The 22726-nt window shown below is 35.6% G+C and overlaps 1 protein-coding gene across 1 annotated transcript; it reads right to left on the bottom strand.

Annotated features, from left to right (window-relative positions):
* Window positions 1-12321: 12321 nt before the first annotated feature.
* LOC132904066 (osteocalcin 2-like) lies at window positions 12322-14192 on the bottom strand. Its single transcript, XM_060953997.1, has 3 exons — window positions 13997-14192; window positions 13595-13911; window positions 12322-12504 (listed from the first exon to the last, which is right to left on the bottom strand). Exons 1-3 carry the CDS (start codon window positions 14190-14192, stop codon window positions 12322-12324), a joined length of 696 nt encoding a protein of 231 aa, XP_060809980.1.
* Window positions 14193-22726: the final 8534 nt, after the last annotated feature.

Here is a 22726-nt window from a genome sequence, read left to right on the forward strand (position 1 = left end):
TATATGATGATCTAGCTCGGCACAGGTCACTTCGGCACACCGCTCAACCGAAAGTCTGGTTATGTCTGTTCGCTCTTTACAGCGAAGACCGCATTTGATAAATATCATAGACCCACCTCTAATTGCAGACTTTCTGTTTAAGCAGCTCACAATATTATAATTGTTTAGGCTGAACATCATCTCCCCCTCCATGAGCCAATGCTCAGTCAAACATAAAATGTCCACATTTAATTCTTCTAAAACTAGTTGTACTTCTAATTCTTTGCCGGGAAGACCTTGTATATTTTGATGGATAATTTTTAACCCTCGAGGGTTTCCCGTTGTCTGAGTGTGCAGTTTAAATTAACTGTCAAGTCAACAGAGTTACCATCACACAAAGTTGGCAATTCTGTAGTCAACTTATAATTAAACTAATATTAAAATTATAATTTAACTACTTATAAGTAAACTCGTCCAAACATTAATATTACTAGCTACCAACGTAGCAATTTTGTTCTTATGGTATCTGGATAGAAATATTCTATCATTGGTCTTAAAACAATCACCTATGATTTTAGTCAGCACATACAGAATTGAAATAGGACGCAAATGAGAAGGACATGAAGGCGAATTTCTTTTAGGAAGAGGAATTATGTGAGCGCGTTTCCAATTAGTGAGGAAGATGCCCGACGATATGGAACAGTTTAAGATGTTTACAATATAAGGGGCAATCAATTCCGCTATCGGTTTAATCATATCAAGGGATATAGCGTCATCACCTACTGCCCTTGATTTAATGGACTTAATTAATTTTATTGCATCGTCAGTGGTAATCTCATTTATACAGAAAGAGGGGAAATCACAAGAAGGTTGAACAGCCAAACTAGCAAGCGTTGCCTGTTTCGTAATTGACGAACAATTCTTAGAAGAAGAACAAAAGTGCCTATTTAATTCATATACGTCCATATAAAAACTCTCCTCAGGCCCTTGCTTACCAAAACCCAAACCTTTCAAAAACATCCACAATTCATCAGGGGGACAGTTTTCCACATTAGAATTAATGTATTTACGCTTAGCATCCCTACATTTCTTATTGCAAACGTTACGAAGAAAAACATAAGATGAATGGTTCTCAGCAGATGGGCACTGACGTAATTTTAGTTTAGCTTTGTCTCTTCTGGCCATGCATTTCCTAATTCGGGCGTGAGCCAAGGAGCAGGGTTATGTTTAATGCGAACAGGATAAAAAGGAGCATACATACACATACATACATACATAAAATCACGCCTCTTTCCCGGAGGGGTAGGCAGAGACTACCTCTTTCCACTTGCCACGATCTCTGCATACTTCTTTCGCTTCGTTCACATTCATAACTCTCTTCATACAAGCTCGGCGGTTTCGGGTACTTTTGACCTGACCCTTTACCAGGACGTCCTTAATTTGATCAAGATACGTTCGTCTAGGTCTTCCCACTCCGACCTTTCCCTCCACACTCTCCTTGTATATCTGCTTAGTCAACCTGCTTTCATTCATCCTCTCCACATGACCGAACCATCTTAACATACCCTTTTCTATTCCTGTAACTACATCTTCTTTCACATCACAACATTCCCTTATCACGCTGTTCCTTATCCTGTCACTCAATTTCACACCCATCATACTCCTTAACGCTCTCATTTCCACTGCATTTATTCTGCTTTCATGCTTCTTTTGCCATACCCAACTTTCACTCCCATACATTAATGTCGGGACCAACACGCCCCTGTGCACAGCCAGTCGAGCCTTTTTGGATAGTTTCTGACTGCTCACATGACATGCCTTTAGCATGCAAAGCTCCATTCACCATGTTCCCCGCGTTCACTCTCCTTTCAATATCACTATCATACTTGCCATCTGATGTAAACTTTGATCCTAGATATACAAACTCTTTCACTTGCTCCACTTTTTCTCCTCCAATCAAAATATTACATGCTGTCATTTCTTTCTCCATTTCAAAAACCAGTGTTTTAGTTTTACTTACGTTCACTTTCATTCCTTTCTCTTTTAAAGCTTCATGCATACAGTTTACCATCTCCTGTAACTCCTCCGCTGATGACGCCAGTATAACCTGATCGTCGGCATAGAGCAGACATTTGACGAGTAACTCATTCATCCTTAATCCACTTTTAGACTCTTTCAAATCTGTCAAACAGCTATCCATAAATAGGTTGAACAGCCACGGTGACGCAACACATCCTTGCCTAACGCCTTTCTCAATCTTAAACCACTCAGTGTGCGCTCCGTTTATCCTGACACAAGCACTCGAATCCTCATATAAGGATTTCAGTGCTCGTATTAAGAGACTGCTCACCCCATGCATAGAAAGTGCTGACCACAATTCATTCCTCTCAACTCTGTCATAGGCCTTTTCCAGATCTACGAATGTGCAATAGACTTTTTGACTCTTGGCCAAAAACTTTTCGGCTATGCACCGCAAGGAAAAGACCTGATCAGTACATCCCATTCCCTTTCGAAATCCCGCTTGAGCATCCCATATTTTGTCATCAGTTTCATTCCTGACTCTATTAATCAATACCTTAGCATACAATTTGCCGACGACGCTAAGCAGGCCTATACCACGATAATTTTTGCAGTCCAGCTGTGACCCTTTTCCCTTGTAAAGTGGCACGATAACAGCCTTACACCAATCTTTTGGTACTCGGCCGCTTCTCCAACACAAATTGAAAAGGCAGTACAACTGACTAGCTACTACGCCTTTTCCTGCTTTAAGCATCTCGACCGACACTCTATCACACCCAGCAGCCTTTCCCGCTTTCATACTCTTAAGTGCTTCCACAATTTCGAACACTTCAATTTCGCCTTCCATCTCATTCTCTTTTTCTTCGCTATAGCAGAAATCTTTCTTATTTCCTTCCTTTTTTTCAAATAAACTTTCAAAATAGTCCTTCCATATCTTTAGTACACATTCTTCTCCTTTCACAACGCTACCATCCTGGCATCTGATCCTAGTCAGCTCTCTGGTTATAGTATTTCCTCGGGCTGACCTTACGGATTTCCAGAATACTTTCAGATTTGACTGAAAGTCTTCTGATAGCCTTTTATCAAAATCCTCTTTATACTCTTCTTTCTTTCTAATCACAGCTTTCTTAACCAAATCTTTCATTTTCTTATATTCCTTACGTGCTTCATTCACATCTTCATCTATAACCTCTTGCATTCTTAAGTTAGCTTTTGCTGCTAACAAATCCAGCCATGCTTTCTTCTTTAATCGCACAAGTTCTTGCACATCTTTACTCATCCACGCATTTTTGTGATTTTTTCCTTTCCTTCTTCTACTTACACCACACACTTCAACAGCTACTTTCACAATTCTTTTTTTAAATTCCTTCCATCCATCTTCAATATCGCTCATTTCCTCTAAATCTTCAAATTCATCCTTCAGTCTATTAATATACTTCTTACCTACATCCATATCTTGCAAATTTTCTACTTTTACTCTTTCCAAAGCGCTGGTTTGCTCCCTTACCCTGTGCCGCCAGCGATTGAAGATACCCCTTATCCGGGATATCACCAGTAAATGGTCCGAGTCAATGCCAGCACCGCGATATGCACGGGTATCCAGCACTTTGTTCTTCAATCTTTCATCTACAATCACAAAGTCTATCATACTTTTTAAAATACCTTCCACTCTTGTGTAGGTGTGGATCTCTTTATGTTGAAACATTGAGTTCGACACAAAAAGATCCCACTCTAGACAAATTTCTAATACACTTCTTCCATTATCATTCACCTTTTCGTCACCAAACGCACCAAGCACCTTTTCATATCCATCACGCTTTACACCCACCCATCCATTAAAATCACCTAACATAATAATCTTCTCATTCTCAAAAGGAGCATGTTTATCGAAAAGTGATAATAAAATTTCGTTGAATTTAGAGACCTTTGAATCTACGCCTGGAGCCATTAAACTAGTGCTCCAGTCCGCATTATTAAAATCAATTAAAAATAACTGTTCATTAATTGCCGTGAAATCACGACGGAATATAACTTTGTGTCTACGCTTAGGAGACGCAACTTAAAAGACGCATACAGAAAGTCATGAGCAGAGGAACACTGCATTAAATTGGCCATGAGCTGACACAAGATCCGGGGAAGAAGTGATAATAAGATCAAGAAATGATGGCGGACCATTATGTGGAAAATGTGTAGCGCTAAGAGGAAGGCAGTGGAAATTTAAAAAATGAAGAAGGGAAAGAAGAGATCTTGATCTTGAATCATTTTTAATGAGACAAGTATTAAAATCCCCATTATAATAATGTGTTCAAACGTGTAGTAATTGAAACGGATTACAAAAATATAAGTAATTTATTGAGAGAGAGAACTATGTGTTACAAACAAGATGGATGTTCAATTATTTAAAAAAAAAAACGGAAGTAACATCGACAACGACACAATAGTGTAGTGACACTGACATTTGTGAATACTAAGATAAGGCGTCAATTTTAAACTTACTTCAACATGCCCACCAAATTAGAGCCTTATCCCATCCCACCTTTTATACAATCCAAAAATGCAGAGATACAAGTTAACCTTACATAATTCTTATAATTTACATATACACTTTCATATGCAACAGTATGCTGACACTCTTAGCAAGAAAAAATATTTATTTAATATAAGTAACTCCTATTTTATCTCTATGATATTAAAATTTACCTCGAGGAAGAGGTTTTGTAAACATATCAGCACACTGCTCACTTGTACATAAGTATTTTACATCTATTTCTTTTTCTTGAAACTTTTCTTTAATGAGCTTATATTTTACATCAATATGCTTACACCTTTTGTGAAAGTCTGTATTTTTAATAACTGAAATTGTACTTTGATTGTCCACATACAAACAAATTGAGTTCTGATCATAAGCACTTATATCAAGGAGTAGTCTTTTAATCCATAATGCTTCTTTTGTGGTAGAACATGCTGCCATAAATTCGGCTTCTGTAGTAGATAATGCTATGCATTGCTGTCTTTGACTAGCCCATGTAATAGCTGCACCATTATTGATAAATACATATCCGGTAGTAGATCTTCTCGTATCATTGTCTGTGGTATAGTCTTAGTCATTGTAGCCTTCCACAGTATTATTATTCATTGAAGTATAGAGTATCCCATACTCTTTGGTTTCTTTTAAATACCTTAGCATCCGTTTTACAACAGCCCAATGAGTATTATCATAGGAATCTAGAAAACGACTCAATAAGCTGACGCCGAACATAATATCTGGTCTACTTACAATTGCAAGATGCATAAGAGAACCCACCGCCTCTCTAAAAGATATGTTCTCTTCTGATGCTATTTTTCTCTTTTCCAATGTTGCATGCGGATCTACAGGAATACTATTTTCGTTAGCATCATTCATGTTAAATTTAAAAAGTAATTTTTCAATATATTTCTTCTGGTGAACAAATATATGCTTTTCTGATCTTTCTATTTGCAAACCCACAAAAGTCCTTGGATCCATGGTTTTTATTTCAGTTTTCTTTAAGATCATTCAGTACCTTGCTTATTACATTTTTCTTTTTAAAAATTATTAAACCGTCATCAACATAGAGCAAAAGATATACTATAGTTCCATCTACACATCCAGTATAGACACATTGATCAGAGTGACTATTTGAAAAACCAAATTTGTTAATAACAGATGTGAATTTGTTATTCCAACAACGTGGGGCTTGCTTTAACCCATATAAAGATTTGTTTAATTTGCATACATGATTCGGTGGGGCATCTATTCCTTCACGTACTTTCATATATATATCTTCTACAATATCCCCATAAAAAAAAGCCGTTTTAACATCAAACTGCATCATTTCAAGATTGTGTTGACATACTTCTGAAAGTAAAATTCGAACCGAGTCATATCTAATAGTTGGAGAAAAAGTCTCAGTATAGTCAATTTCATAATTTTGTGAACAGCCTTTAACACAGAGTCTTGATTTGTAGACTAAACCTGATGGACCATCTTTAATACGGAAGACCCACTTCGACCCAATTGACCCTTTACCAGGACGTCCTTAATTTGATCAAGATACGTTCGTCTAGGTCTTCCCACTCCAACCTTTCCCTCCACACTCTCCTTGTATATCTGCTTAGTCAACCTGCTTTCATTCATCCTCTCCACATGACCGAACCATCTCAACATACCCTTTTCTATTCCTGTAACTACATCTTCTTTCACATCACAACATTCCCTTATCACGCTGTTCCTTATCCGGTCACTCAATTTCACACCCATCATATTCCTTAACGCTCTCATTTCCACTGCATTTATTCCGCTTTCGAGCTTCTTTTGCCATACACAACTTTCACTCCCATACATTAATGTCGGGACCAACACGCCCCTATACACAGCCAGTCGAGCCTTTTTGGATAGTTTCTGACTGCTCATAAAGGCATGCAAAGCTCCATTCACCATGTTCCCCGCGTTCACTCTCCTTTCAATATCACTATAACACTTGCCATCTGATGCTAGATATACAAACTCTTTCACTTACTCAATTTTTTCTCCTCCAATCAAAATATTACATGCTGTTATTTCTTTCTCCATTTCAAACAACAGTGTTTTAGTTTTACTTACGTACACTCTCATTCCTTTCTCTTTTAAAGCTTCATGCATACAGTTTACCATCTCCTGTAACTCCTCCGTTGATGACGCCAGTATAACCTGATCGTCGGCATAGAGCAGACATTTGACGAGTAACTCATTCATCCTTAATCCACTTTCAAACTCTTTTAAATCTGTCAAATAACTATCCATAAATAGGTTGAACAGCGGACGAGTGTGAGAACGGTGACACAACACATTCTTGCCTAACGCCTTTCTCAATCTTAAATCACTCAGTGTGCGCTCCGTTTATCCTAACACAAGCACTCGAATCTACATATAAGGATTGCAGTGCTCGTATTAAGAGACTGCTCACCTCATGCATAGAAAGTGGTGACCACAATTCATTCCTCTCAACTCTGTCATAGGCCTTTTCCAGATCTACGAATGTGCAATAGACTTTTTGACTCTTAGCCAAAAACTTTTCGGCTATGCACCGCAAGGAAAAGACCTGATCAGTACATCCCATTCCCTTTCGAAATCCCGCTTGAGCATCCCATATTTTGTCATCAGTTTCATTCCTGACTCTATTAATCAATACCTTAGCATACAATTTGCCGACGATGCTAAGCAGGCTTATACCATAATAATTTTTGCAGTCCATCTGTGACCATTTTCCTTTGTAAAGTGGCACGATAACCGCCTTTCACCAATCTTTTGGTACTCGGCCGCTTCTCCAACACAAATTGAAAAGGCAGTACAAATGACTAGCTACTACACCTTTTCCTGCTTCTAGCATCTTGACCGACACTCTATCATACCCAGCAGCCTTACCCGCTTTCATACTCTTAAGTGCTTCCACAATTTCGAACATTTCAATTTCGCCTTCCATCTCATTCTCTTTCTTCGCTATAGCAGAACTCTTTCTTATTTTCTTCCTTTTTTTCAAATAAACTCTCAAAATAGTCCTTCCATATCTTTAGCACACATTCTTCTCCTTTCACAACGCTACCATCCTGGCATCTGATCCTAGTCAGCTATCTGGTTATAGTTTTTCCTCGAGCTGACCTTACGGATTTCCAGAATACTTTCAGATTTGACTGAAAGTCTTCTGATAGCCTTTTATCAAAATCCTCTTTATACTCTTCTTTCTTTCTAATCACAGCTTTCTTAACCAAATCTTTCATTTTTTTATATTCCTTACGTGCTTCATTCACATCCTCATCTATAACCTCTTGCATTCTTAAGTTAGCTTTTGCTGCTAACAAATCCAGCCATGCTTTTTTCTTTAATTACACAAGTTCTTGCACATCTTTTTCATCCACGCACTTTTGATATTTTTTCCTTTTCTTCTTCTTTTTACACCACACACTTCAACAGCTACTTTCACAATTCTTTCTTTAAATTCCTTCCAACCATCTTCAATATCGCTCATCTCATCTAAATCTTCAAATTCATCCTTCTGTCTATTAATATACTTCTTACCTACATCCATATCTTGCAAATTTTCTACTTTCACTCTTTCTTAAGCGCTGGTTTACAATTACAAAGTCTATCACACTTTTTAAAATACCTTCCACTCTTGTGTAAGTGTGGATCTTTTTACGTCGAAACATTGAGTTTCTAATACACTTCTTCCATTATCATTCACCTTTTCATTACCAAACGCACCAAGCACCTTTTCATATCTATCAGGTTTATACCCACCCATCCATTAAAATCACCTAGCATAATAATCTTCTCACTTGGCTTGGTAACTTTCAATACTTCTCTTACACTATTCCAGAACACCTCGTTTTCGCTTTTTGCTGTTGTTGTACTCCTCGAACCCACATCCCACGGTGCATAAACACCTAGAACGAAGATCGGAGTGATTCCAACTTTCAGCCTAATCCATAGTAGACGAGGGCTGACACACTCATACTCATTCACACACTCAGCCATTCGTGCAGAAAGAATTAGACCGACCCCTTGACAGCCTCGGCTGGTACTGGAAATTCCACACCAATAAGCCGTGTAAGGGTATTTTCAGAAAATTATCTTGCAGACTGGCGAGGACAATGAGTTTCTTTGTGTTGGTAATTTCAACGTTCTCAGTCTGGATTCGACTAGAGTCTCAAATTCAGCCCAACTTACTTAAAATCATCCTTCTGATAGTAAGGCCATTTTGCCGACAGACACTTTGTCTGTCTGTAGTTTGTATCAATTTAACCATTTACCTAACAAAAATAATCGTCTTTTGGACTTGGTATTGAGCACCCTGGACAGTGGTCGGGTCAGTAGTGATGATGTTCTTAGCCGCCTTGCCGGACATCACCCTGCTTAATTAGTTGATGTTAGTGTCTGTTATAACGCCGACAATACTAAATTGATTAACACTTCTAAGAGGAAGCGCTTGAATTATCACAAGAGTAATTACACCCTTATTAAATCTGAACTTGCCGCCATTGACTGGCAGGATGTTTTATCCTCTGACAACATTGATACAGCTACTCAAGCCTTTTATGACACTCTCAATAAAATTATATCCTCTCACACTCCATTTTGTAAATCACATTCGAATAAATTTCCATGTTGGTTTAGTTCTTCAGTAATAAGTCGTATTGATGAGAAATTTAAATATCACAAACGGTATAAGAAAAATGGTAATCCTCGAGATTACGATACTTTTTCATTGTTGCGGAATAGAAGCAAAATACTTATAAAAGAATGTTATGATAGGTTTCTATCAACTGTTGAGGATTCTTTGGCATCAAACGTTTAAGCTTTTTGGAGGTATGTGGGCAGTAAAAAGGGGGGTAACTCTATACCTGTTAACATGCGATTTGGAGATGATTCAGCCTCCGATGCAGCGGATGTCTGTGAACTCTTTTCAACGTATTTCGGCTCAGTCTACGAATCTCATGAAACTACCCGATCTTCTTTGGGTAATGTAGAGAATAAGTATAATGACACTTTGAGCTATTTTACAATTGATTTAAATGATGTCCTGCAAAAAAATAAACAATTAGCAAGGGCCCTCCGGATGGCATACCACCTGGATTCATTAAAAATTGTAGCAATGAGTTCTCCCTACCGCTTTATATATTGTTTAATAGATCTTTCCAGGCGGGCCATTTTCCCACTAAATGGAAGTTGGCACATATAGTTTCTATTTACAAGTCGGGTGATAGGTCTCGTTGTGAAAATTATAGGCCTATAAGTATATTATCGTGCTTTGCTAAGATCTATGAATCCTTGGTTCTTGATGTTTTATACTCCCATTTCAAGCCTATCATATCAGCTAGTCAACATGGCTTTGTTCCTAATAAATCCACTACTAGTAATTTATTGGAATATAAAAATTACTTGTGTCATGCTTTTGCTGAGCGTCTTCAATTTCTGTTATTGATTCTGTATATACAGACTTCGCAAAAGCTTTTGACAAGGTGTGTCACTCTGTCCTCTTTTCAAAATTGGTAGCGTATGGAATTCATGGCAACTTGCTGCAGTGGCTTAAATCCTATCTCTCTATGAGCGTCAACTCGTTGCCATTAAGGGTCATTTATCTGAAACTGTTATTGTAAAATCTGGAGTTCCCCAAGGGTCTCACTTGGGTCCTTTGTTATTTATTATTTTCATAAATGACCTTGTGGAACGAATTTCAAGCCCTTGCCTATTATATGCTGACGATCTTAAGATTTTTACCACCATACAATCGAATGATGATGCAATTAGACTTCAAAATGATTTAAGTGTACTTAGTAATTGGTGTGAGCAAAATTTAATGTACCTCAATGCTGGAAAATGTTTTGTTATTACATTTACATGGAAATTTCACACGATTGACTATAATTACAGTCTTGACAGTCATGTTCTGAATCTTAAAACTGTCGCTAAGGACCTTGGTATATATTTTGATACCAAACTGACCTTTCATGCTCAATATGATCACATGATTGATAGAGCAAATAAGTTAGTTGGTTTTATTTCAAGATTGACCCGTGGCTTTAAAAAACATCGTAGTCTTATTTACTTATATTTTACAATGATAAGATCTATTTTGGAATATAACTCAGTTGTCTGGTCGCCTTTTTATGACGTTCATTGTCAGCGAATAGAAAGAGTTAAAAAAATACTTTTAGCGATAATTTCTTTTCGGTGTGGTTTGAGCTGCAGGCTGAGATCCTATAAAGACAGGTTATTTCACTACAATGTCGCTTAGAATCTCGTCGTGAAATGAGTTCTTTGATTATTCTTCACAAGATAGTGCACTCCACAATTGACTCTCCACAACTCTTATCACTTTTAAATTTTAACACCCGTTTTAGATCCCGTAACCGAAACTTTAACTCATTCCATCTTAATGTTTATGTAAATAATACTAATACACCTTCGGTAGAACAAGGGCATAATTGCAGTTTTTGCTATTTTACAGGAGAGCTATTTTAAGATATTTATTGCATTCAGTGAGGTCTTGCTCTGTTAATATTGCTCGAAAGTTTTTCTTCTTTGCATGATATAAACTATATACTATATCCTTTTTAGGCGTATAGTTAACAAGAATTAAGAACTTTTAGTTTTTTTTCAATTAATTTTAATTTTAAGGAAGGGATACATTTGTGCCCTTGTTCTACCAAAATGTATATTATTTTGTAATTAGGACTAAATTTGAGCTTTAATTTAGGATGATTTTCGAATAAAAATACCTTGTTTTTCCGTATAAACTTTTTATTTTCTTATAAAGTAAAAAAAATGTAGTAACTTTCACGAAATATAATACTTAAACTATCATTATAGTCTTACTAATCAGTCGTCAATAATCTCACGTTTGTGTCTCTTTGGAATCACAATGAAAATAGAATTATAGAAGATAACAAAAATAACAGTGACATTATTTTTAACAAGATTCACTGTTATGCAAATGAAATTCTTTAGAATCACACTTCAAAAAATATTAATTAAAAAATATAAAAATATCTTTATAACAATTATTTTTTTCTTACTAACGAATCAGTTCTAGCTCTCTCTCCTTTTCTTAAAAAAGGTTGTTAAAATATTGTTCATAGAACTTAGGAACTATATTTGAGGATATCAATTGACGAATGTCTTCTTTTTTTCTGTGAGGGATTGGTAACTTTTCCTTATAGAGCTGGTTTAGTGTGACATCTTTCACACTTTTTTTATTACCGATACGACCTGTTCGAATTCTCGCTGCTGTCCAATCGTCGGTTTTGTAGCTGCACTTAAATTGGTATATCTCTGAATCTTTCATAAATTTGATCGCTTTCGTATCCAATATTTTAAAAGTATTTCCTTCAACATCCTTGTTTACATTCAAATTAATATCTTCAGATAACAGCTTCATATCAATGAAAGAATCAAAATTCATTTCTTTAACGGTAAATTGAACACCCTTTTTCTTAGCATTTTTAATAAGACTGATGTATTCTGCTGGAGTGTATATAGGTCCAGCCTTTTTAGCTCGCTTAACGTTTTTTTCTATTACAGAATGGACGGCATCAGCTTTATTCTGGGTATGACCCCTAATAAGGAATTTGTGTGTTATTAACTTTATAGGCAATGTGTTGACAGCATAATAATACATTCCAAAAATGAATCTGAAACAAGTAGAAATAATTCTTTACATTATAAGTACATTACCTACCTATATTGTTCAGTATGAATTATAACAACAATCACTCCTATTTATCTAAATCTACTGTAAATTAATTGTATTATAAAAGGCAACAAACTTACTTATTTTTTTGCTGCCCGCAGCAATTATCCGAATAAAATATTATGTCTTTATCTGGTTGTTTGTTAGAAAGATCCTCCAAAAACTTGTAAAGGCATGTTCCTATTTCATTGGCGCCGCGTTTGCCAAGACCCTCGTGCCAGAAAAAGCAAATTGTGGTATCGTCTTTTATATTGGATACCTAAAACAAAATATACATTAGGTACATTCGAACATAAATTGATTAATTTTAACACTATAATTAACTAATTAGAAAATGAGTCCTCACCGTAAAATTGTAACAATTTAACTTGGACTTATAAAAGAAAGCTGATGACTGGCCAACTGGACAAGGTAAGACTGCCTGTAGATCGAAAATGGCAACTATATTATTAGAATCACTATTTTTGCATTGTTCTGTGTCGTGTTTTAGTTCTAATCTGCTTAAACTTTTCTCTTCTAGGTGTTTTTTGTATTTTTCCATCAGTGGTTCCTTATCGTTAGAGTTTTTGTACGCCTCACATTCATCGCACTGATCTTTTCGGGGAATAAACAAACCAAGATTGAAATCAGTATTAAAAATTCGATAGTAGGCATCATAATTTGCAAATTCCTTTCCAGCGGTTTCTTGAATCTTTTTGTAATCACGATGAAGCTCCGCTATAGTTAAACTTCCATCTATATATTCCCTGGTTGTATTAGCCCTTAAGTAGTAACTTTCTGTTCTAGGAATGGAATTTATATGATTTCGGACCGATTTCACGACTTCATCGCTTAAATTACAATGGTTATTATGCTTTCCGCGATTATCGGCAGGACTCATTATAAACAAAATATCTGATATATTTTGTCAATTACATTCCGCAATGTTTTTTCACCAATACATAAAGTATTCAGCAAAAAAGTCTTACAAATCCTGATTTCCTCACCATTTATCAGAAAATGATAGGTTGAGTTCGGTTTCCTCGGTGGTTTAAATGTGTTATTTGCTTGACTCTTCGGGTTGTAGGATTTTGTTTTTTAATACATGATGCAAGAAAATCTCTTTGCCTTTGGTGTGTTCCCAATTCCCAGTAGGATTTAAAAATCACACTCCTCGTTTCAAAAGAAACTTTAGTAGAACAAGACAGACGACACGAGGTTTTGCATGGAGGGCGCATGGATTTCGCTGGTGCGATCTTGCCTCTTTTGGTCGTGTATTCTTGGCCACTATTTTTTAAACGTTTTGAGACAGCTTGTTTCCATTGCTGTGTATTTTTTTGTCGCTTTCTTGACTGCTTTTTATTAATTACTTGCTCAGTGTGATCTTCACTCGTATCCACAAGGGGTCCTGGGTCGTTATAAACTTCAACACTTTCCGTATTACCATCAGCCTCATCAGTATTACCCCTATTATCAGTGTCAGATGAACTCAACGAACTAGATGAGCTGCTGCTGTTGGAACTAGACGAGCTACTGCTGGAACTTGAAGAACTGGACGAGGTGCTACGTTTGGGAGATCTAGTTTTAAATATACTCTTATGTTTCACAGTTCGTGGCGGTTTATAATCTGATCCTTCAGATGGTGAAAAATCTCCACTCTTTGAGGAGTTAAGCTCACTTGCAACCTCTAAAAAGGTGATGAAAGAATAATATCTCAGTTACTTTACACATGAAATAATCCAGATATTTGTATAGCAGTTTTATTATCTTACCTGTAGTATTTACCGCAGGAGAAATTTCTGTTCCAAAATTGTTATTTTCCATTTTTTCAACATCAGAATTCTCGAAATCTAGAAGAGGTGACGGTAATGATTCAATAGGTGTATCCGTTGTTTCTGAAATGATGCCTTCCATTGATTTAACAGGACCCTGGTTTTTTATATTCATATCTATCCATGTTTCAACCATGTTATTAGCTGTAAAAAAATATATATTTATATAAAAAACTTAAGTAACATGCCAATATGAATTAAGAAATAGCAACAATATACTTACACATTGACGAGTTTTCGATTGAATTTGCTGCTCTGTTAGAGCCCACATCTCCTTCGCGACAAGATCTATTAGAATTTGTGTCAGTTTCTTTGATTTGCAAATTATTTTCGTCATTAACCCTTCATTGCATGATTTTTCCTATTTTCTTAAAATAAATCAGGTTGATGTAATTAATGCTCTAGATTAAAGGAAAAATATTTAAAAAAATCCTAGTATAAATAAGAATTTGAATTATTTAAAAAACAGTGATGAAAATTTACATCATTATGCATTGTTACATATATAGCTCAGTACTAAATAAGTCAAAAGATATTGTTTACTTATTCTCCTTTATTCTAAATGATAATTTAAAAAACAATTATTATTTTTATTCAAGCACAAATTAACTCCACATTGATTACACGAAATTGTGGAATAGCCTTAACATTTGGGAAATTTACACTGAAGTGACCTTTCTTTTTTTTATTGTAATTCTTCTTCTAGTAGACTGGTACTAGGGTTTCGTTGTACGCAATAGTCATTTATAAAGTTGCCAGCAACAACAAATTTAAAGTTTACAGTTTTTGAGTACCTTTTTTTCTTCACTAAATGTTATGATTGAAATTTCCATCATCATGCAAAGAAGGGTTAAGCATCATTAAAATTTTTTTACTACGAGATCCCATTTTAAATTCTGAAAATTTTATTAAAATTTAAATCATACAAACTATTCATATCACAATTCACAAATAATGCATACCTACTAGTCGTAAATACATAAAAATACCAATACTAATAAATAAACAGAAAATTTATCACAAAATTTGTATTAAAAAATAATACAAATTTATTTCATTAACTTAAATAACAAACAATAATATTAAATCAAGGCAATTTGGAATGACAAAAACGTAATTGTCATTAAGTCTAGCAAAATAGCATTGCAATTGGAATGACTAAAACACATTTACTTTTAAGACCAAGGAATAAAACAAATCTTGAACGGACAAGGGCATAACTGTCTGAACGACTTTGTCCTTCCAATTTTAAAATTATAAATTAGGCATAAGTGTAATAGATGTGGCATTGTCGCTCCAGAAACCAAAAAATTAAAAGGGCATATTTACCTTTACGGCGTTAGCGGTCCAAGTGACGACTGCCTCTCTCCCCGCCGACGGCGCAACTGACCAATGAGACTATGTCCAGCCAAGAGAGCAGTAAAAAGGCACCAATAAGACAAAGTCACTATTTTCGCCTAGCGGATTTTTAAAGGAATTAAATGACTGTCTTTGTTCCTCCAGTTCAAATAGCATTTTTAAGGCATTTCTGTATACTTAACTCATTTTTGCAATTTTTGACATTTGTGCCCTTGTTCTACCGAAGGTGCGTCATACTACTCTGTCAAGAAAGTAGCAGGAAAAGATCAATAATACACAAACTGTTTGTTATTCATCCAAATTTATTTTATCACCTTCAAAATATGCTCCTTTAGAAACGATACACTTACGCCAACGAATAATCCAATCATCAAAACATTTTTTAAACGCTGTTTCCGGAATTGAGGTCAGTTCTCGCCGCGAATTCTCTTTTATGTCTTCTACCGATTGAAAACGGGTGCCACGAAGTGGTAATTTGAGTTTAGGAAAAAGAAAAAAGTCGGCTGGAGCCATATCTGGTGAATATGGTGGTTGCTCGATGGTATTTGTTGAGTGTTTGGTTAAAAATTCGTTCACAATGATGGCCTTGTGCGAAGGTGCATTATCATGGTGCAAAATCCAAGAATTTTCTTTCCACAAATCTGGCCTTTTTCGTCGGATTTGCTCTCTTAAACGCCGCATAACACTCAAATAATATTCCTTATTTACCGTTTGACCTTCCGGCAAGAATTCCGAGTGCACAACACCGCGATAGTCAAAGAAAACAGTCAACATGACTTTGACTTTTGAACGACTTTGGCGTGGTTTTTTCGGTTTCGGTTCAGTTGGAAGGCGCCACTCCAAAGCTTGTTGACTAGTTTGCATGTCAAACTCGTAAACCCACGTCTCGTCACCAGTAACAATGCGTTTCATGAATGTTGGGTCGGAATTGACTCGTTCTAGCATGTCCTCAGCGACTCCCATGCGATTGAGTTTTTGAAAAAAATTCAGGTCTTTTGGGACTAGCCGAGCGGCAACATGTTTCATACCCAAATTATTAGTTAAAATGGTACGGATCGACTCGTGAGATACAGAAAGTTCGGTGGCTATCTCTCTCAAAGTTGAATGAGGATTTTCAGTCACTATTTCCTTCACTTTTGCGATGTTAACTTCAGTTGCAGACGTTGATGGCCTACCAGAGCGAGGCAAATCTTCCATCACATCTCGACCGCTTTTGAACGCTTTGTACCACTCATAAGCACGAGTTTTTGATAAAGTCGATTCACCGTAAGCCTTCTGTAACATTTTCAGTGACTCCGAACACGATATTCTATTGGCAATGCAAAATTTAAGACAAACTCTTTGTTCGATGTTTTTATCCATTATGAAATTAGCAATATACACTAGATATGATATAACTAAAAATAGCACTGTATTTAATGTAAACAACAGATGCAACTCAAACTCCGCGCCAAAATGGAAAACAGTTGTGCCAATCTAACAACAACAAAAAAAACAAAAATTTGAATTTGGAACCATAAATAAATAATCCATTCCCGATACTTTTCTGACTGAATGTATTACAACCCTCTAGTGAACATGTATCTATACTAATATTATAAAGCTGAAGAGTTTGTTTTGTTTGTTTAAACGCGCTAATCTCAGAAACTACTGAACCGATTTGAATAATTCTTTCACTGTTTGATAGTCTATTTATCGAGGAATGCTATAGGCTATATTTTATCCCGGATTTCCTACGGGAAACGTCAACAACGCAGGTGAAAATTGAATGAGTCGGCCATCTGCGAGCTTTCCACGCGAACGCTGCGCAAACCAACAAAGATATAGTAAAACAATGTACTAAAGATGTGAAGTGCTCATTTTTTGCCACAAAAAAGTCCGCGAGAGCATATATCTATCTCTTAAGGTTTACTTACAATAACCACTTTTATGTAATTTTTTTAAGATTATTTTTTCATTATAAACATAAGTTATTTTGAAACCAATTTCTTTAATTCAGTATTAATCCTTATCCAAATAAATATGTTTATTACTTTCGGCTTTTTATGTAGACTAAAATTGCCATTTACAGTATATAAATCAGACGAATAGGTTTTGAGATATAGTCGTTATAAGCAATTTGCAGCGAAACATTTAATACGGCGAACCAGCGTTCTTTCTAGTACGCGTGACCGCCTAAACTATTCCACGCGGACGAAGTCGCGGGCACAGCTAGTCGCCAATACAATGACATTCTCGCCGGTCGCAGAGACATTGACTTTGACATATTTCGTTTGAATTTGTTCCAGTATCGTAGAGCCGTCAAGCGTAACTGTCTGTGTAGTCTGTAGCATATATTGCTATGGTCTGTAGTCTGCAATTTGTCTTATTTAACACTTAATTCACACTTAACACAGATGTATGATTCCTTACACTCAATAGGCTATTCTACAACAGGTCAAATTAGATACTTTTACACAGAAGTATGAGTCAACAAGCATTCCTAATAAACTAAATGATAATTAAAAATGGTATATCATAAGGTTGATCAATTAAAGTGACATTAAATTGTTGTATAATTCTATATTTACATACTATATTGAAAAATTCTTAGTTAATGTTTATTCTGTCTATGTTTTTGCAAACCAAAATTTCTTAGTTAATATTTATCTATATAATTATCATATATTGTATCTCTTAACTGTCTGCATTTTTCTTATATGGTCTTCGTAGGTACACTGTTTTTGAATTGTAGTGATAGCAATTATTTAAAAAACAAGCTTTCGAAAAATCAAAAGCAAGGGCGCGTGAACAGAAGCTACCTAAAAATTTATTTCTTTATTATTTATTTTAATAAGAAGGGAAACATCACACAGGTTGAGTTAGCCCCATAGTAAGTGGTGAACTTGTGTCGCAAGATAAGTACTAACTTAACGATACTATAATTTTTTATGAGCCGAGTAACAATATATGTGCCGTGTGGTTCCCGGCACCATTAAAAAAAAGAACAGGACCACTCCATCTCGTTCCCATGAATGTCGTAAAAGGCGACTAAGGGATAGGCTTATAAACTTGGGATTCTTCTTTTAGGCGATGGGCTAGCAACCCTCAATTCTATCATTTAGCCAAACAGCTGAACGTGGCCTATCAGTACTTTTCAAGACTGTTGGCTCTGTCTACCCCGTAAGGGATAAAGACGTGATCATATGTATGTATGTAGTAAAAATATAATCAGTCGTTCGCCTACTGTATTCATTGTTTACGCGAACCGGTTTGCTACTCAGTTGATGTCTAGCTACCGATCGGGTGAATACAGAGTGTTCTTGTTGTCGTTTATTTTTGGTTAAAAATAACAGTTTTTTAATATATGTAATTAATTAAACCTGAAAATGGACGGGCAATACTTTACAGTATTAAAAAGTGTGGTCGACACTATATTGATATCTAACTTAATTTGATACTATATTTTTTAATATTCTTAGTTGAAGATCATAAATTTTATTTAAATAAGTTTTATATGTACGCCCGTAACTACATTAACCATATTGAATATAAGATTCAGCTAGCGAATTATATAACATTAATTTTACTTTAAATGGGATCCTATTTTTTAATATTATGATATTTGCCAAAAATTGTCGTAACTTATTACACACATATTCTACGTGGTTACACCAATTAAATTTACTGCCGATTTGGAGGCCTCAATATGTTTGGCAATCTACTACGTCAACAGGAGCACAGCTGCACTGAGTTGAGTTATATGAGTGTAGACCTTCATGATCATGAGCGATAACGCCCTTTAAAGAAAGACTTTTAATATAAGGTGATTTAATAAACAGAAGTTTCGTTTTTTTTGCATTGATAACTAATCCTACATCGTGACACCACTATAAAAGAGCATTACAATCTGATTTCTCTTTTTAGTAAGCAGTGTTGTCACAGCACTAAATCCACGTTCACACAAATATGACGATGGGAATGCTATCAAGAATCGTTGAACGATTGACCACAATCCTGGGTACAATTGCGGGATCGGTTTTTGTAGCCAAAATTCTTGGTAACCATTTTTGAACTTGATTTTTATTTCCTCGTTTGTTGTCAATTCTATAAGCTCTTCTTCAAGCTGAGGTGACATTGCTGTGTTGACATTTGAAAACGGATCTAACACCCAGTCTGGTATTTCCAAGTTCATAATGTCCTGGTATCGTTCGGTGAAATCAATGTGGAGGTTTTCCAAATGTTGGCAGTATGTCGTCGTTACTGCATGATACTGATAAATTTGGGATATTGTGAAACTCACATCTGCCCAGATTCTTTTTGTGTAGAAGCAGTTTGGCGACGTTTTTTGTTTTAATTCCCCGTTTTAATTTCCCGGAGGGGTAGGCAGAGACTACCTCTTTCCACTTGCCACGATCTCTGCATACTTTCTTCGCTTCATCCACATTCATAACTCTCTTCATACAAGCTCGGCGGTTTCGGGTACTTTTGACCTGACCATTTACCAGGACGTCCTTAATTTGATCAAGATACGTTCGTCTAGGTCTTCCCACTCCGACCTTTCCCTCCACACTCTCCTTGTATATCTGCTTAGTCAACCTGCTTTCATTCATCCTCTCCACATGACCGAACCATCTTAACATACCCTTTTCTATTCCTGTAACTACATCTTCTTTCACATCACAACATTCCCTTATCACGCTGTTCCTTATCCTGTCACTCAATTTCACACCCATCATACTCCTTAACGCTCTCATTTCCACTGCATTTATTCTGCTTTCATGCTTCTTTTGCCATACACAACTTTCACTCCCATACATTAATGTCGGGACCAACATGCCCCTGTGCACAGCCAGTCGAGCCTTTTTGGATAGTTTCTGACTGCTCATATAGGCATGCAAAGCTCCATTCACCATGTTCCCCGCGTTCACTCTCCTTTCAATATCACTATCATACTTGCCATCTGATGTAAACTTTGATCCTAGATATACAAACTCTTTCACTTGCTCCACTTTTTCTCTTCCAATCAAAATATTACATGCTGTCATTTCTTTCTCCATTTCAAAAACCAGTGTTTTAGTTTTACTTACGTACACTTTCATTCCTTTCTCTTTTAAAGCTTCATGCATACAGTTTACCATCTCCTGTAACACTTCCGCTGATGACGCCAGTATAACCTGATCGTCGGCATGGAGCAGACATTTGACGAGTAACTCATTCACCATTAATCCACTTTCAGACTCTTTCAAATCTGTCAAACAACTATCCATAAATAGGTTGAACAGCCACGGTGACACAACACATCCTTGCCTAACGCCTTTCTCAATCTTAAACCACTCAGTGTGCACTCCGTTTATCCTGACACAAGCACTCGAATCCTCATATAAGGCTTTCAGTGCTCGTATTAAGAGACTGCTCACCCCATGTATAGAAAGTGCTGATCACAATTCATTCCTCTCAACTCTGTCATAGGCCTTTTCCAGATCTACGAATGTGCAATAGACTTTTTGACTCTTGGCCAAAAACTTTTCGGCTATGCACCGCAAGGCAAAGACCTGATCAGTACATCTCATTCCCTTTTGAAATCCCGCTTGAGCATCCCATATTTTGTCATCAGTTTCATTCCTGACTCTATTAATCAATACCTAGGTTTAGGTTTAGAATAACTTTATTCTCATAAGATTTACATAAAATAAATCACTTACTGAGAAAACAATATTTATATAAAGTATGGGCATGCATTTTATACAAAATAAATATAAATATAAAAAACCAATAGCCTCGACACAGAGGGTATAGAATAATAAATATGAAAAAAAAATAGTAGGGTAGATCTACGGAGCTACGGAGTGACGTCGACTTCGTCATCGACTGCAAGCGATCGCGCCCGGCAACACAAGGATTACTTTATTCTAGATGTGTCAGCAATGAATTTAGTTTGTTTTTTTTTTTTTTTTGTAATATTATATTTGTTTGTTTTCCGCAAGGTGATGTAAGTTTGTTAATTATAAAAATCGTGTATATATGTTTTTAGTTTTCTTTTAAAAATAGCTATTGATTTTACTCCTTTCATCTCTTTTGGTAGGTTATTATACATTTTCGCTCCTTCATATTGTATGTTAAATCTTCCATAGTTTGTTCTTGGAGTGCGTAGTATTAAATGGTTTGCGCTGCGTAGTTTGATTTTTTGTATTTCACTTTTTCTACGGAAAGATATTAGTGTGTGGACATGGTTATTTATAATTTTATATATTAACAGGCATGTGTAGTATAAGTATGTTTGCCTTATTGTCATTATTTTTGTATTTTTGTATATATTAACAGTAGGTGTTTTGAAGTCATAATTAAAAAGACATTTTATAAGTTTATTTTGAGCTACTTGTATTGTTTTTAAATTAGTTTGGTTTGCTGTACCCCAGATCTCAATCAAATAGTCTATATGCGGTTTTACTAGGGAGTTATAAATTAGATGTTTTATTTTATGTGGAAGGCAATTTGTTACTCCACGCAAAGTACCGGTTAATGAGGTTAGTTTAGCTTTGATTAAATTTATATGTTTATTCCAGTTAAGGTAGTGATCCAAATTGAGTCCAAGATATTTTTCACTAGTTTTTTGTTTAAGTTCTATGTCATTTATCTTAAGTTGTATTGGTTCACTTATTTTCTTGTTTTTTGCAGTGAATACGACATAATTTGTTTTATCGGCATTTACTGTAAGTAAATTTGACAAGAACCATTTATTTAATTTATTCAAGTCTTTTTGGGCTTTTGATTATAAGGGTGTGACGTAGTCAGGTAAATGAAACGAGTGAATGCTCGAATAATACTACTATATTTGAAGGAATAACACAATTATATAGGTGGTACAAAGATTAACATAATAGAAGATTAAATAGGTACTTAGTCTAACCTCACATCACCGCACTTATTGAAAAAAAAATGAATTTATATAATATATTTTTTTTTTACAGTCAAATTGATAAAATATAATCTATTTTTTACGTTTTATAATAAGGTTTTGTACGGTTTTTATGTACAATGTCTATTTTACCATACTTATTTATTATCTCTACGTTTGGTGGTATGTCCTTAATAACTTTATAAGGGCCTAAATATATATTATCTAATTTATTACTAGGTGTATTATTTTTTACTAAAATTAAATCATTTTCCTTATAGCTTACAGGATTAATATTTTTGTCATACACATACTTTCTATTTATCTTACTTCTTAACAAATTATTTCTAGCCTCTTTTTGAGAAAGTTGCAAACGGTATTTCAATTCATGTGGATAGCTCTCATAATTATAAAGAGGTTCTACATCATTTGTC

This window comes from Amyelois transitella, chromosome W (genome assembly GCF_032362555.1).
Source record: "Amyelois transitella isolate CPQ chromosome W, ilAmyTran1.1, whole genome shotgun sequence".
Taxonomy (NCBI): Eukaryota; Metazoa; Arthropoda; class Insecta; order Lepidoptera; family Pyralidae; genus Amyelois; species Amyelois transitella.

Coding starts and splice junctions, on each gene's coding strand:
- LOC132904066 (XM_060953997.1), bottom strand. CDS start 14,192: ATGGTTGAAACATGGATAGATATGAATATAAAAAACCAGGGTCCTGTT. Junction 13,912..13,996: donor TCCTGCGGTAAATACTACAG/GTAAGATAATAA, acceptor TCACCTTTTTAG/AGGTTGCAAGTGAGCTTAAC. Junction 12,505..13,594: donor GTGAAGATCACACTGAGCAA/GTAATTAATAAA, acceptor ATTTTGTTTTAG/GTATCCAATATAAAAGACGA.